We start from the raw sequence: 15,884 nt of genomic DNA, 5'->3' as shown, positions 1-15,884 counted from the left end.
GTTGACTATAGTCACTTTTTTTGCTGTTGAATACTATATCTTTTCACACTGCTATGAAGACATTCCTTGAGACTGAGTAATTTACGAAGAAAGGTTTAATTGACTCACAGTTCTGCATGGCTGGGGAGGCCTCAGGAAACTTACAATCATGGTGGAAGGTGATGGTGAAGCAAGGCACGTCTTACATGGTGGCAGAGAGAGAGAGAGAGAGAGAGAGAGAGAGAGAGACAGAAACTGCCAAACACTTTTAAATCATGAGATCTTGTGAGAACGCACTCCCTAACTATCATGAGAATGGCATAGGAGAAACTGCCCCCATGACCCAATCACCTCCCACCAGATCCTTCCCCTGACGTGTGGGGATTACAATTAGAGATGAGATTTGGGTGGGGACACAGAGCCAAACCATATCAGTATCGTATTCATTCTACCTAATTGTGTTTTTGTGTCCACTACCCATTCCCACCCCCGCTCCCCCCAACTACCCTTTCCAGCCTCTGGTGACCATCATTTCTACTCTAGATCTCCATGAGTTCAATTGTTTTAATGTTTAGCTCCCACAAATGAACAAGAGTGTGTAAAGTTTGTCTTTCTGTGCCTGGTTTGTTTCACTTAACTGTAATGCCCTCCAGTTCCATCCATGTTGTTGCAAATGACAGGATCTCATTCTTTTTTATGGCTGAATAATACTCCATCGTGTATATGTACCATATTTTCTTTAACCGTTTGTCATTGATGGACATTAGGTTGCATCCACTGCTATTTTTAGTGCTCTGTATATTTGAAAAAATGACTCTGGAATGTACTAAGTGACACATAAATAAATGTCTATGTATATTCTCTTTCAGATTTACCAAAAATTTATCTCCTGACAAGATAAATCTAAGTACCCTTAAAGGAGAAGGTGAACTGAAGAATTTGGAGTTAGATGAAGAAGTGCTCCAGAATATGTTGGATTTGCCGACATGGCTTGCTATCAACAAAGTTTTTTGTAATAAAGCGTCCATCAGGGTGAGACTTTGATATCTGTGGCTTGATATTTGTAGGAGGACTTTTATGTTTTCTTTCTATATTTTGACTCTTTCTTTTAAAATACTTAATTTTAGATAATTCTGTAAAAACATTTTTATTAATATAATTTCAAAAGAAAGATACCTTTGCATAAAGTTGTGCCTTATATTTAAAGGCATATATTAACTACTTTATAGGTCTTAATTTTTGTTTAAATGTGATTCCATTAATATTTTTAAATTATTAATTTGTTAATAATTGCGTCCATTTGGTACATGTTCAAAGATAGTTTTTTCTTAAGTTTTATTGTCAAATGGGACAATCTAAACTTGTAGTGAGTTGCTGGGCATGGTGGCTCACACTTGTAATCCCAGCACTTTGGAAGGCTGAGGTAGGCAAATTGCTTGAGCCCAGGAGTTTGAGACTAACCTGGGTAACATAATGAGACTGCATATCTACTGGAAAAAAAAAATAGCCCAACATGGTAGCACATGCGTCTGTAGTCCCAGCTACTTGGGAAGCTGAAGCAGGATGATCAGTTGAGTCTAGAAGGGTGAGGCTGCAGTGAGTCATGATTGTGCCACTGTACTCTAGCTTGGGTGATGGAGTGAGACCCTGTCTCAAAAAAATTTTAAAAAAGTAGTGAGTAAATACTTTTTCAAATGAAGACATGAGAACTAATAAATTTGCAGTTTTATCCCTTTTCTTCATTAGTTTCGTTTTCATTTTGAGATTTTTTTTTTTTTTTTTGAGACGGAATCTTGCTCTGTCACCAGGCTGGACTGCAGTGGCGTGATCTCAGCTCACTGCAACCTCTGCCTCCCAGGTTCAGGCGATTCCCCTGCCTCAGCCTCCGAAGTAGCTGGGATTACAGGCACCTGCCACCATGTCTGGCTAATTTTTTTGTATTTTAGTAGAGATGGGATTTCACCATGTTGGCCAAGATGATCCTCAATCTCCTGACCTCGTGATCCACCCACCTCGGCCTCCCAGAGTGCTGGGATTACAGGTGTGAGCTACCGTGCCTGGCCCATTTTGAGAATTTTAAGGGTTTCTGTTTATTGTTAGTATCATTCCTATTATTATTATTATAACTTGTTATTCTACTTACCCTTTTTTTTTTTTTTTTTTTTTTGAGACGGAGTCTTGCTCTTGTTGCCCAGGCTGGAGTGCAGTGGCACTGTCCTGGCCCACTGCAACCTCTACCTCCCAGGTTCATGCGATTCTCCTGCCTCAGCCTCCCAAGTAGCTGGAATTATAGGCACATGCCACCACACCTGGCTAATTTTCATATTTTTAGTAGAGATGGGGTTTCATCCTGTTGGCCACGCTGGTCTCAAACTCCTGACCTCAGGTGATCCACCACTCGCCTCTGCCTCCCAGCATGCTGGGATTACAGCATGAGCCACCATGCCTGACTGACTTCTACTTATCTTTAATCGTATGTCAACTTGTGTCACTTATTGGTTATTGGTCTTAAAGATGAGGCTTTATTTAAGAGTTGTCTGCTTAGTTGAAATACTGCATGCTGATTGTTCCATAAAACTAAAATTTGGTCTCCTGAGAAAAGATTATAGAAAAGTTCCTATATCCTTTGATGGTCACTTTTAATTTTTGTTCTACCCTTTGGAAACCTAAATATCTACAAAGACTTAACACTTTTAGTAATTTTTTTCTATTTCGATAGCTTTAGAGATACAAGTGGTTTTTGTTTACATGAGTGAATTGTATAGTGGCGAAGTCTGGGATTTTAGTGCACCTGTCAGCTGAGTAGTGTACGTTGTACTCAGGAAGTAGTTTCATCCCTCACCCCTCTCCTACTTTACCCGCCTTCTGAGTCTCCAAAGTCCATTATGCTACTCTGTATGCCTTTGCATACCCATAGCTCACCTCCCACTTAAAATAACATGTGGTATTTGGTTTTTCAATTCCTGTTACTTCACTTAATATAATGGCCTCCAGTTCTTTTCAAGTTACTACAAAAGACATTATTTTGCTCCTTTTTTTTTTTTTTATGGCTGAGTAGTCCATGGTATTTACCACATTTCTGTATCCACTCATAGGTTGATGGGCACTTAGATTGATTCCATATCTTTGCAATTGTGCATTGCGTTGCATTAGACGTGTGTCCAGGTATCTTTCTTTTTTTTTTTTTTTTTAATAGGATCATGTTTGGAATGAGGACCAGAGTCTTTCTGATATAGTGACTTCTCTTCCTTTGGATAGATACCCACTCAGTAGTGGGATTGCTGGACCAAATGGTAGATCTACTTTTAGTTCTTTGAGAAATTTCTATATTGTTTTCTATTGAGGTTGTACTAACTTACATTCCTACCAGCAATGTATAAGCATTCCTTTCTCATCACTTCCATGACAACAGCTGTTGTTTTTCAACTTTTTAGTAATGGCCATTCTGACTGGGAAAAGGTGGTGTCTCAATGTGGTTTTAGTTTGCATTTCCCTTATGATTACTGATTTTCAGTATTTTTTCATGTGGTTGGCCATTTGTATATCTTCTTTTGCAAAATGTCTGTTCATGTCCTTGCCCACTTTTTAATAGGCTTATTTGTTTTCTTCTTGCTGATTTGTTTGAGTTCCTTGTAGATTCTGAATGTTAGTCCTTTGTCAGATGCATAATTTGTAAATATTTTCTTTGTCAGATGCATAGTTTGTGAATATTGACAATCTGTAGGTTGTCAGTTTACTCTGATGATTATTTTTTTTGTTGTGTAGAAGTGTTTTAGTTTAATTAGGTGTCATTTATTTTTGTTGCATTTGCTTTTGGGGTCTCGGTCATAAATTCTTTGCCTAGGCCAGTGTTCCGAAGAGTTTTTCCTAGGTTTTCTTCTAGAATTTTTATGGTTTCAGATCTTAGATTTAAAGCTTTCATTTATCTTGAGTTAATTTTTGTATACAGTAAGAGATAGGGATCCAATTTCATTCTTCTACATGTGGCTATCCAATTTTTCCAGCACCATTTATTGAATATGGTGTCCTTTCTCCAGTTTGTGTTTTTGTATGCTTTGTCAAAGATCAGTTGATTGTTAGTATTTGGCTTTATTTCTTGCTTCTCTATTCTGTTCCATTAGCCTGTGTATTTAGTTTTCCATTGGCCTGTGTATTCTGTTCAATGGAACAGAATACTTCGCTCTGTTCTGTCCCATTGGTCCATGTGCCTATTTTTATACCTGTTCCATGCTGTTTTGGTTAGTATAGACTTGCATAATTTGAAGTTGGGTAATGTGATGCCTCCAGGTTTGTTCTTTTTGCTTAGGATTGCTTTGGCTATTTGGGTTCTTTTTTGGTTCCATATGAAGTTTAGGGTTGTTTTTTCTAATTCTGTGAAAAATGATGTTGGTACTTTGAGAAGATTTGCATTGAATATGTAGATTGCTTTGGGCAGCATGGTCATTTTCACAGTATAGATTCTTCCAGTCCACGAGCATGGAATGTATTTCCATTTGTTTATGTCATCTATGATTTCTTTCTACAGTGTGTTTAGTTCTCCATGTGGAGATCTTTCAACTCCTTGGTTAAGTATATTCCTATGTCTTTTTTTTATGTAGTAGTAGTAGTTATTGTAAAAGGGATTAAGTTCCTGATTTGATTATCAGCGTGGTTTTTGTTGGTTTGTAGCAGTGCTACTGATTTGTGTACGTTGATTTTGTAACCTAAACCTTACTGAATTTATTTATTAGATCTAAGAGTCTTTTGGAGGCAAAACTTGACATTTTTAGTACAGGGTATATTTCAACATTATATATTTGATGTTCCCTACATTTTATATTAATGGCCTAACTTTTGTATTTATCTTTAATATTTACAAAATGATTGCTCAGAATTCTAGGATTAAACAGGTTGTTAAATGGACAGAACACTGATTATGTTTTGCTGGGAACTCTTCGTTTAAATTATGATATTAAGATTTGTTTTAAGGATTGTTAAAAAAAAGATATTTAAAATAACCTGAAATTGGCTGGGCGTGGTGGTGCACGCCTATAATCCCAGCACCTTAAGAGGCTGAGTTGGGTGGATCATTTGAGGCCAGGAGTTAGAGACCAGCCTAACCACCATATCAAAAACACTGTCTCTACTAAAAATACAAAAATTAGCTGGGTGTGGTGGCACTTGCTTGTAATTTCAACTACTGGGAGGCTGAGGCAGGAGAATTGCTTGAACCCAGGAGGTGGAGGTTGCAGTGAGCTGAGATCACACCACCTCACTCCAGTCTGGGCAACAGAAAGACTCTGTCTCAAAAAAAAAAAAAAAAAGAAAGAAAAGAAAAAGAAAAAAGAACTTACAATTTCTAATCAAAAGATGACTGAGAAGATACAGCTAGTAATAATTTCTTATATAAAATGGGTACATCTGATTTCAAAAGTATGAGTGAGTTGCTCAGTTTATTTTGTAATTTAAGAAAAGTGATTTTATATAATTTGTTGTGTCTGTCCTGTATGAATATAACACCTGTATTGATTACTGTTTACATTATTTTCTTCTTAGTGATACATCTTAAAAATTTTTCATTTGTAGATCCCATGGACAAAACTGAAAACACATCCCATCTGTTTGGTGAGTTCTGAAGTCTCTTTAGAAATAAACATTTATATATATACATTATCTAGCTACTCTGTTCATAGTAAACTTTTGTTTCATGGAAATATAGTCTGGATTTTTCACCAGTTAGCTTTCATTTTATTTTGATAGGACTCAGATTTTTCATCCTTTAAATGAGAAGTTTTAACGTTAAAGTAGGAGCATCTTTAAAGTGTTTCAGGTCTAGAATACTATGTTCTAAATTGGCATAGTATTTTATTGCATCATTTAACTCTTTGTTGATGTACTGTGGGATTATTCTTTCAATAACATTTGATCCAGACTGTCTTTGTTTCTCCTTTTACTGATCTAGTAAATTATGAAATATGTTCTTTAATATACTTTGCTTTTTAAGGAAAGTTGAAGAAAATCAATCATTTGTTCATTCATTCATTTAAAAAATATAATGATCAAGAACATGAATAAAACAAGACAGTTTCAAATAATAATAAATGCTATATGTGAAATAGAGAATGAAGAATGACTGGAGTTGTGTTAGTGATGACTATTAAGGACATTAGATCTTTCTTCAAGGAAAAAAGTATCACCCTGAGAAAGAACTTTTTCCATTATGGGGGTGTTTATTTTTTTCACATTTCCTGCTTATTTTATATTTCCCATAGTTTTGTGCCTCATAGCTCAGATCTTAGATTATAATAAGCTTTTGGGGGTAGTTCAATCCTATTTGTTAAAATATAATTTTATCAATGAATATATCTGGGAGTAGAAATTCTGTTTTCATGAAATCTGATGATTTCAGTAGTTAATGGCTATGTCTTAATTCCTCCCCACTCCATACATTTGTAATACACACAGTTTTTCCACTAGATAATAAATGCCTTGAGAACGGAGTGAGTGCTTTGTGTTTTTTGGCATTTGTCTTTTTAGACCTGTAAAGAGACACTTAAATGACTCTGCTCACTTACTGTTTACTTTCTTCCTAAGGAAAAATGAAAGAGAAAATAATCTTACATAATACTTTGATAATATACATAAAATAAAGAATCTAATTGTTTACATTTTAACGTTTTTATTAGTCCCTGGATAAAGTAATAATGGAAATGAGTACATGTGAAGAACCAAGAAGCCCTAATGGCCCATCGCCAATTGCAACTGCTTCAGGACAAAGGTAAGCTACTTCTGTTAATCTGCATGACTGCCAAAGGGAGTTATTTTCTATAGTCAACTCCGTTATTGGCAGTAACAGTACATTAAAAAAAAAAAAAAGCCTTAACCTCAAATTGCCTCTATTTCAGTCAGCTCTCCCATCAAACATTTTGCAGTTTTGGTTATATACATTGCAAAATTGCAGATTTGACTTTTAACTTCCTTTATTCATCTTATTTTCCTTGCTATTATTAAATAATAGTGATTAATGGCAGAGCAGCAGCAGAAAATGGAAGCAGAAGAATTTAGGCATTCTATAAATAAGAGAGCCTCTGATCAGTTTCTCTGCATATCATTTTGTGTGCATCAGTGGAACTTTTATGACTCTTAAGAGTTAAGTTGGGAGGCCGGGAGTGGTGACTCGTGCCTGTAATCCTATCACTTTGGGAGGCCGAGCTGGGTGGATTGCCTGAGCTCAGGAGGTTGAGACCAGCCTGGGCAAAACGATGAAACCCTGTCTCTACTAAAATACAAACAACTTTATGGGCATGGCGCTGTGTACCTATAATCCCAGTTACTTGGGAGGCTGAGACAGGAGAATTGCTTGAACCTGAGAGGCAGAGGTAGTAGTGAGCCAAGATTGTGCCATTGCACTCTAGCCTTGGCGTGCAATGGCAAGACTGTCTCAAAGTAAGGAAAAAAAAAAAAAGAATTTAGTTGGGCTTGGTGCAGTGGTCCATGCCTGTAATCCCAGCACTTTGGGAGGCTGAGGTGGGCGGATCACCTGAGGTCAGGAGTTTGCAACAAGCTTGACCAACATGGTGAAACCCTGTCTCTGCGAAAAATACAAAAATTAGCTGGGCGCGGTGGTATCCGCCTGTATTCCCAGCTACTGGGGAGGCCAAGGCAGGAGAATTGCTTGAACCTGGGAGGTCAAGGCTGCAGTGAGCTGATCTTATGCCACTGCACTCCAGCCTGTGTGATGGAGAGAGACTCTGTCTCAAAAAAAAAAAAAAAGAGTTAAGTTGATGCCTTAAATTATAGACCTTTTGGGTGACTCTAAAATTCATTAAGTTTAAAATGTTTTTGCTTTCCACAGGTTATATTTTGATAGATGAAAATCAGATACTAATAAAGCAGAAGTATGGGGACCATTTCATAAAGCCTTTTTGAAATGTTAGAAGCTATTAAAAATTTTTTAAAATATATTGTCTGCTTTTTTGCACTCAGTTAAATTTCGATCTAGTACTATACATGATTTTCCTGCAACAGGATTTCTGCATTATTTTTGCATTCACATCAGTTATTCACATAGATTTTTAATGTGATTGATGCCTCTTTGTGTTGCGTCAAATGGCAGCTCTGAACATGTGTAGTATTCTAGGTGTTATGTAAAACCGTTGATAAAACTTTTCTTGAGGGTGAATGCATTCATGTGTGTACACAGACACACACTCACTGCTCTTTTACAAAGGTTGAGCCACCTTTATGTTAGTGCATGCCATGAGAATACCTACAGTGCATGCCATGGGAATCTAATGGTGATTCATTCCACCCTTAGATTTATCAGATGTCCAGGTTTATCAGATGTGCAGTTTATATTTGGACTACAGATATTAGTGACTGGGAAAAGAGCTTTCATGTTAACTTCTTTGTAATGTAACATCATCCAGCAACTTCAGATTTTACAGGTTCAATTATGATTTCAGGTTTCATAGAATAGTTGTTGGCTTTTAGGTTGGCTAGAGTCAGAAAGAACTAAAATGAATCATTTTGTCCTTGTGTGCTTAGTATAGTCGATAGTGTCCTCTCTAATTCTTGTTTTTATAGTATCATAAGCTTTATAATTTTGACTTTGTAATCATGTGATGATTTAAACTGTTTAAATCATCCTCATATTTTGATACATGGCAGTGTGGTTAATCTGTTACAGCATTTTTCAGACTTGCCTGATTGTAACAGTCATTTAGAGTGCTTATGAAATCTACAAAGTCTCTGAAACTCCTTTTCTTGAATTTCTGATTTAGTAGGTCTGGAGTGGATATCAAGAGAATGAATGCATTCATTGAGTGGTGTTCAGAGTAAAAAAAAAATGGAATATGAATATGTATTTTTGGGTCTCACTCCGTTGCCCAGGCTGGAATGCAGTGGCACAATCTTGGCTCACTGCAGCCTTGACCTCCCAAGCTCAATCGATCCTCCCACCGCAGCCTCCCAAGTAGTTGGGACTACAGGTGCGAGCCACCATACCTGGCTTGTTTTTTGTATTTTTTGTAGATATGGGGGTCTCCCTGTGTTGCCCAGGCTGATTTTAACTCCTGGGCTCAAGCAGTCCTCCTCCCTTTGCCTCTCAAAGTACTTGGATTGTAGATGTGAGCTACTGTGCCCAGCCAAAAAGTCTTTTACATTTTAAGAAGAGTATTTAAAAAAAAAAATTGTGCAGCTCTGAGAACCAGAAAAGGTTTAGAGAGTGAGAAGAGTGTTTTTTTTAAAAACTTATTTTTTATTTTATTTTTTTAGACAAGGTCTGACTCTGTTGCCCAGGCTGGAGTGCAGTGGTGCCATCTCAGCTCACTGCAACCTCCACCTCCCATACTGAAGCGATCCTCTCAGCTCAGCCTCCGAAGTAGCTGGGACTACAGGCACGTGACACCATGCCCAGTTAATTTTTTTGTGTTTTTAGTAGAGACGGGATTTCTCCTTGTTGGTCAGGCTGGTCTCGAACTCCTGGGCTAAAGTGATCCACCTACCTTGGCCTCCCACAGTGCTAGGATTACAGGTGAGAGCCACCATGCCTGGCTGAGAATAGCATTTTTTTATATATATATATATATATAACTTATGTCTAACTAGACTAGATCGTTGTGTTTAAAGTTTGTTTTCCTTTTTTTTTTTTTTGAGATGGAATCTCTCTCTGTCACCCAGGCTAGACTGCAGTGGCACAATCACAGCTCACTGCAACCTCAACCTCCTAGCCTCAAGTGATCCTCCTACTTCAGCTTCCCAGTAGCTGGGACCACAGACATGCACCATCATGTCCAGCTAATAAATTAATCAATTAGTTAATTAATTTTGAAACAACGTCTCGCTCTGTTGCTGAGGTTAGAGTGCAGTGGTTCCATCTCAGCTCACTGCAACCTCTGCCTCCTGGGCTCAAGAGATCCTCCCACTGCAGCCTTGTGAGTATCTGGGACCACAGGCGAGTGTTACCATGCTCAGCTAATTTTTAAATTTTCTACAGAGGTGAGGTCTCTCTGTGTTGCCCAGGCTGGTCTTGAACTCCTAGATTCAAGTGGCCTCCCAAAGTGCTGGGATTACAGGCATGAGCTACCATGTGTGGCCTTTTAAAATATTTTGTGGAGTCAGGGATCTTGCTATATTGCCCAGGCTGGTTTCGAACTCCAGGTTCAAGAGATCCTCCGGCCTTGGCCTCCCAAAATGCTGAGATTACAGGTGTGAGCCACCAGGCCCAGCTTAGATTATTGTTTTAATAAAAAAGATTTATTTTTTTCAATATAAAAATGAATGATAAGCTGGGCCTGGTGGCTCACGCCTGTAAACCCATCACTGTGGGAGGCCAAGGTGGGCAGATCACCTGAGGGCCAATATGGTGAAACCCCATCTCTACTAAAAATCCACAAAATTAGCCAGGTATGGTGGTGCGTGCCTGTAATTCCAGCTACTCTGGAGGCTGAGGCACAAGAATTGCTTGAACCTGGGAGGTAGAGGTTGCAGTGAGCTGAGATCATGCCACTGCACTCCAGCCTAGGTGACAGAGTTGAGACTCTGTCTCAGAAAAATAATAATAATAATAATAATATGGTGTTGTGCAAATTATCTGTCTATCTGTCTGTCTATCTATCTATCTATCTATCTATCTATCTATCTATCTATCTATCTATATTTTTAGAAAGAGTCTTTCTCTGTCACCCAGGCTGGAATGCAGTGTTGAGATCTCAGCTCACCACAACCTCCACCTCCTGTGTTCAGGTGATTCTCGTGCCTCAGTCTCCCAAGTAGCTGAGATTACAGGCATATGCCACTGTGCCCAGCTAATTTTTTGTGTGTGTGTGTTTTTTTTTTAGTAGAGATGGGGTTTCACTGTGTTGGCCAGCCTGGTCTTGAACTCCTGGCCTCAAGTAATCTGCCTGCCTTAGCCTCCCAAAGTGCTAGGATTACAGGTGTGAGCCACCATCCCCGACCAGCAATGTGCAAATATTAATAGAACTTTTAAAAATTAGTTTTGTCATTAATGTGTTTTATTTTACTTTGTTTTTCCAGTGAATACAGCTTTGCTGAAAAAGTAGTTGAGGGAATTACTGTTTCTGTAAATTCTATAGTCATCAGAATTGGAGCAAAAGCCTTCAATGCTTCATTTGAACTTTCTCAGCTTCGGATCTATAGTGTAAATGCACACTGGGAACATGGAGATTTAAGATTTACTCGTATTCAGGATCCACAGAGAGGAGAGGTAACATTTTTTTTCTTTCTTTTTCAAATGTTTCATGTAGTGACAAGTAAAAGAGAACGATTGAAGAAATCACATCTCATGGTTGCCTTTTAACTTTGCATTTCTCTATATTACTTTTTTGGGGGAGGGTGCGGGAGAGACAGGGTCTCACTCTGTAGCCCAGGCTGGAGTGCAGTGGCTCAGTCACGGCTCACTGCAGCCTTGACCTCCCTGGGCTCGGGTGACCCTCCCACCTCAGCATCTTGAGTAGCTGGGACTAAAGGCATGTACTACTCACCTGCCTAATTTTTGTATTTTTGGTAGAGACAGGGTTTTGCTATGTTGCCCAGTCTGGTCTTATACTCCTGGGCTCAAGCTGTCCACCTGTCTTGGCCTCCCATAGTGCTGGGATTACAGGCCTGAACCATTGCACCCAGCTCTCTGTATTACACTTAATCATTCAGTTACAAAATGTGCACATTTTAATGCTTTTACTGTAGTAAATCTTTCCATTTAAAGCCCTATTTTAACTTCTCAGCTACTCAGAATTGAATTTTTTAATTCCCCAAACTAAAATATGTTGTTTAGTTCTTTCTTGGTAACATGATTTAATGCATTTGAGCTTTACATTAACTGAATTACTTAGAATAAAAGCATTAACAGCTTTACATATGATGAATATGAATATGAAGATGTGTAATTGAATTTGATGGAATAATACAATTTACAAAAATAAAAACATGGTGAATATATCTAAAATGTCATGTGAAAATTAATTGAAAATATACATTTGCTTTGTTTTTAAACTACATTTTTCTCATTCTGTTTTGTATGGGTAAGTGAAGTTAAATCTCTGTGTTCTCCTTAGGTTTTGACTTTTAAAGAAATAAATTGGCAGATGATAAGAATAGAGGCAGATGCCACCCAAAGTTCACATCTTGAAATTATGTGTGCTCCTGTTCGATTAATAACCAACCAATCAAAAATCAGAGTCACACTTAAAAGAAGGGTGAGTCAACAAGATTACATTTTGGATTCATGTGTTAACTCTTGGATTTGACTTTTCGATTTGTGTGTTAACTATTAGTTAACTGTAGGAAATTTTAAATAATGTCTTAGGTGAAATATTGGCATACTACCAGTGGCATATTAAAATAATGCAAAGTAAAAGAAGGTATGGTTACTCAGATAATATTTATAGAAAACTGGTATAATGTTCTTCAGTCTTAGGTTTAATAGATTTTTCAAAGGTTTTTTTTTGTTGTTTTTATTTTTATCTTATTTTATTTTTTCTGAGATGAGCTCTCACTGTATTGCCTGGTCTTGATTGGAATGTCATGATCAAGGTTCACTGAAGCCTTGGCTTCCCAGGCTTAAGTGATTGTCCCACTTCAGCTTCCCAAGTAGCTGGGATTACAGGCACGCACCACCATACCTAAATAATTTTTTAAGTTATTTGTAGAGATGAGGTCTCATTGTATTGCCCAGACTGGTCTTGAGCTGTTGGACTTACGTGATCCTCCTGCCTCTGCCTTATTTTTATATTTATTTTTGGAGATGGGATCTTGCTGTGTTGCCTAGGCTGGAGTGCAGTGGCACAGTCCTAGCTCACTGCAGCCTCGAACTCCTGGGCTCAAGGGATCCTCCTGCTTTAGCCTTCCAAGTAGCTGAGACTACAGGCATGCACCACCATGCCTAGCTAATCTGTAATTTTTTGTAGAGACAGGGTCTCACTATGTTGTCCAGGCTGGTCATGAATTCCTGGCTTCAAGCAGTCCTTCTGTCTTGACCTCCCAAAGTGCTAGTATTATGGGTGTGAGCCACGATGCCTGGCCTAAACATTTTTATTTTTGGTAAATTGAATATATTTCTCAGTTGCCAAATATTTGTTGAACATTTACTGTCTTATAATTTCATTTCTTCTATTGAGTCTTTGAATACAAGTAATTATATAATTTATCAGCTATAAATGCAAAATTAAGTTATATAAGTGCTATGTAATTTGTACAAGGATTTGTCTGTCTTTTGTTACCACTGCTTCTCTAGTACTAGGAGATATTCCTTTCATATTATAGGAACTCAGTAAATACTACCTTTTTTTTTCCTTTGGAGACAGAGTTTCCCTCTGTCACCCAGGCTGGAGTGCAATGGCACTGTCTCCGCTCACTGCAACCTCTTCCTCCTGGGCTCAAGCAGTTCTCCTGCCTCCGCCTCCCAAGTAGCTGGGATTTCACAGGTGTCCACCACCACACCTGGCTGATTTTTGTATTTTTAGTAGCGACAGGGTTTCCACCATGTTGGCCAGGCTAGTCTCGACCTCCTGACCTCAGGTGATCCACCTGCCTTGGCCTCCCAAAGTGCTGAGATTACAGGCATGAGCCACCATGCCCGGCCAGTAAATACTTCTTGTATGAAGGAAGAATCCATATTTAATTCTATTCAAAAAGGTTTTGAAAACATTTTTTGAATACAAGTGTATTATAAGGTTTATATCTTGGCTTAATTTTATAAAACATGTTTTTTTCCCCCCTACAGTTAAAGGACTGCAATGTCATAGCAACGAAGTTAGTTCTAATATTGGATGACTTATTATGGGTTTTAACTGATTCCCAGTTGAAAGCTATGGTACAATATGCAAAGTCTCTTAGTGAAGCAATAGAAAAATCAACAGAACAAAGGAAGAGTATGGCTCCTGAACCTACACAGGTATGCTGTAAAATTAACAGGAAAAATACTTACTTTACATGAAAGTAGTTTAAAAATTAGAAGGATTTGTTGGTATTTTCTTTAAGAAACAGATTGTGAGGCTTTGAGTACAAGAATCTTCTTTATCTAGATATCTTCTATGTAATTTTATATAAGTAGTAGCTATATGAAAACATATTAAATGTATTCGTATCTGTTAGTGATTATTTTGTTTAGAGCTGTGTATTAGGCACTAAAGTTAATGATGACATAAAAGTATTTGATGTTTTAATACCTCTGTTTAGGAAGTTAAAAGAATACCATTTTAGAACTACTAAAGTAAAAGCAAATGAGGAAAATCCTGGGTAATTATAGGCAAGAGAGGACATGTGAGAGTTAATTGTGCAAAGAATCAAAGCTGTAAGGAATTGCTGAAATTGAACACAAAACTTCTGTTGGAGTTGTCTGATGGCTGGGGCAAGAACAGGGACAAGCATAATGAGCTATTTATCACCTTCTTAAGAGTGATTATTAGTTTGTATGGAGCATTATTAGTTGGTATGGAGAGGAAAAGTTTTTCTAGTCTTTCCCAGTATTAAGTTCTGAGTACCAGTACATCAGGGTCTTTATAGAAGAGACAATGATGATTATAATGGATAATATTTTTAATAATTTTAGGCAAAGTATAAATGAATTTTTATATCTACCTCTAGTAAAAACTTAACTAGATATTATAAAATTATACACCTATGAAGCTATTTCCTTGGAAACAGTATTATATATCTCAGATATATAGCTTGTTGGTGATCCAGCTTTGTACATGGGAATGGCATACATTTAGGCTTTCTTTGTTTTTTGAGACAGAGTCTCTCTTTAGCTCAGCCTGGAGTTCAGTGGCATAATCTCAGCTCACTGCAACCTCCACCTCTCAGGTTCAAGTGATTTTTGTGCCTCAGCCCCCCACATAGCTGGGACTATGGTCAAGTGCCACCTCTCCCAGCTAATTTGTTCTGTAATTTTGTTAGAGACGGGCTTTCATTGTGTTGACTATGCTGGTCCCGAACTCCTGGCCTCAAGTGATCTGCCCATCTCGACCTCCCAAAGTGCTGGGATTACAGGTGTGAGCCACCACACCCGGCCTAGGCTTTCAATGAATATCACATTGCCATTATCTATTACCTGCCTACTATGTCCTGAGGTGCAGGGGTAGACACTGTGATGTAAAAATGACTATCATCTGACCCTGGCCTGAAGGACCTAGAGTATAAGGGTGAGTTAAATATGAAACAGATGTTTGTAGGTGGGAGACAGGGGCTCATGTCTGTAATCCCAGCACTTTGGGAGGCTGAGGCAGGAGGTTTACTTGAGACCAGTAATTCAAGACCAGCCTGGGCAATATATTGAGTCCCATCTCTACAAAAAATTTAAAAATCACCCAAGTGTGGTGGTGGTGGCATATACCTGCAGTCCTTAGCTACTTGGGAGACTGAGGCAGGAGGATTATTTGAACCCAAGAGGTCAAGCCATTGCAACACTGCACTTCAGCCTGCGTAACAGAGTGAGATCTGTTTCCAAAAAAAAAAAAGAAAAGAAAAAAACAAACAAATCCCCAAATCATTGTAGTTCAACATAAATGTTAGCACGAAGAAGCAAGGGAAAGGGTTCTGTGTAGGGACTACAGGAACACAGAGGTTTTAATTAATTGCTTGCAGGGTGTGGAAAGGTTTCACAAAGAGGTTAATGGAATTATGTCTTAGAAATGAGTAGCAGTTCACAGGCAGACATGGGGAAAAGGTATTTCAGAAGACACAACAGAATCTGCAGAAATATTGTACTTTTAAAGAACATGATATTTTCTGATAAAGATAAGAAATCTGGTGTTACTAGAGTAGTGTTTTTAGGAGTGAGGTTCAAATGCCTCAGGATATATTACAGTTTTCCAAGTTTTATATTTTAAAGAAATTGAGTTCCACACATTCCACCTTGATGTGTATTCTTTCTTAAACTTGATCTGCCGGAGAATATGGTTGCATTA

General features: G+C 38.0%; 1 protein-coding gene across 1 annotated transcript in view; it reads left to right on the top strand.

The window, feature by feature from the left end:
• The window catches only part of BLTP3B (bridge-like lipid transfer protein family member 3B), a 112,127-nt gene that overhangs the window by 38,294 nt on the left and 57,949 nt on the right, over positions 1–15,884 (top strand). The window contains exons 2-7 of the mRNA XM_008004361.3: positions 849–1,011; positions 5,545–5,583; positions 6,645–6,736; positions 10,996–11,185; positions 12,033–12,173; positions 13,700–13,870. Coding sequence (XP_008002552.1) covers positions 849–1,011; positions 5,545–5,583; positions 6,645–6,736; positions 10,996–11,185; positions 12,033–12,173; positions 13,700–13,870 — 796 coding nt within the window. The remainder of the gene's footprint in view (positions 1–848; positions 1,012–5,544; positions 5,584–6,644; positions 6,737–10,995; positions 11,186–12,032; positions 12,174–13,699; positions 13,871–15,884) is intronic.

This window comes from Chlorocebus sabaeus, chromosome 11 (genome assembly GCF_047675955.1).
Source record: "Chlorocebus sabaeus isolate Y175 chromosome 11, mChlSab1.0.hap1, whole genome shotgun sequence".
Classification (NCBI taxonomy): Eukaryota; Metazoa; Chordata; class Mammalia; order Primates; family Cercopithecidae; genus Chlorocebus; species Chlorocebus sabaeus.
The sequence above is the reverse complement of the archived record's forward strand: the minus strand, read 5'-3'. Positions and strand labels throughout refer to the sequence as shown.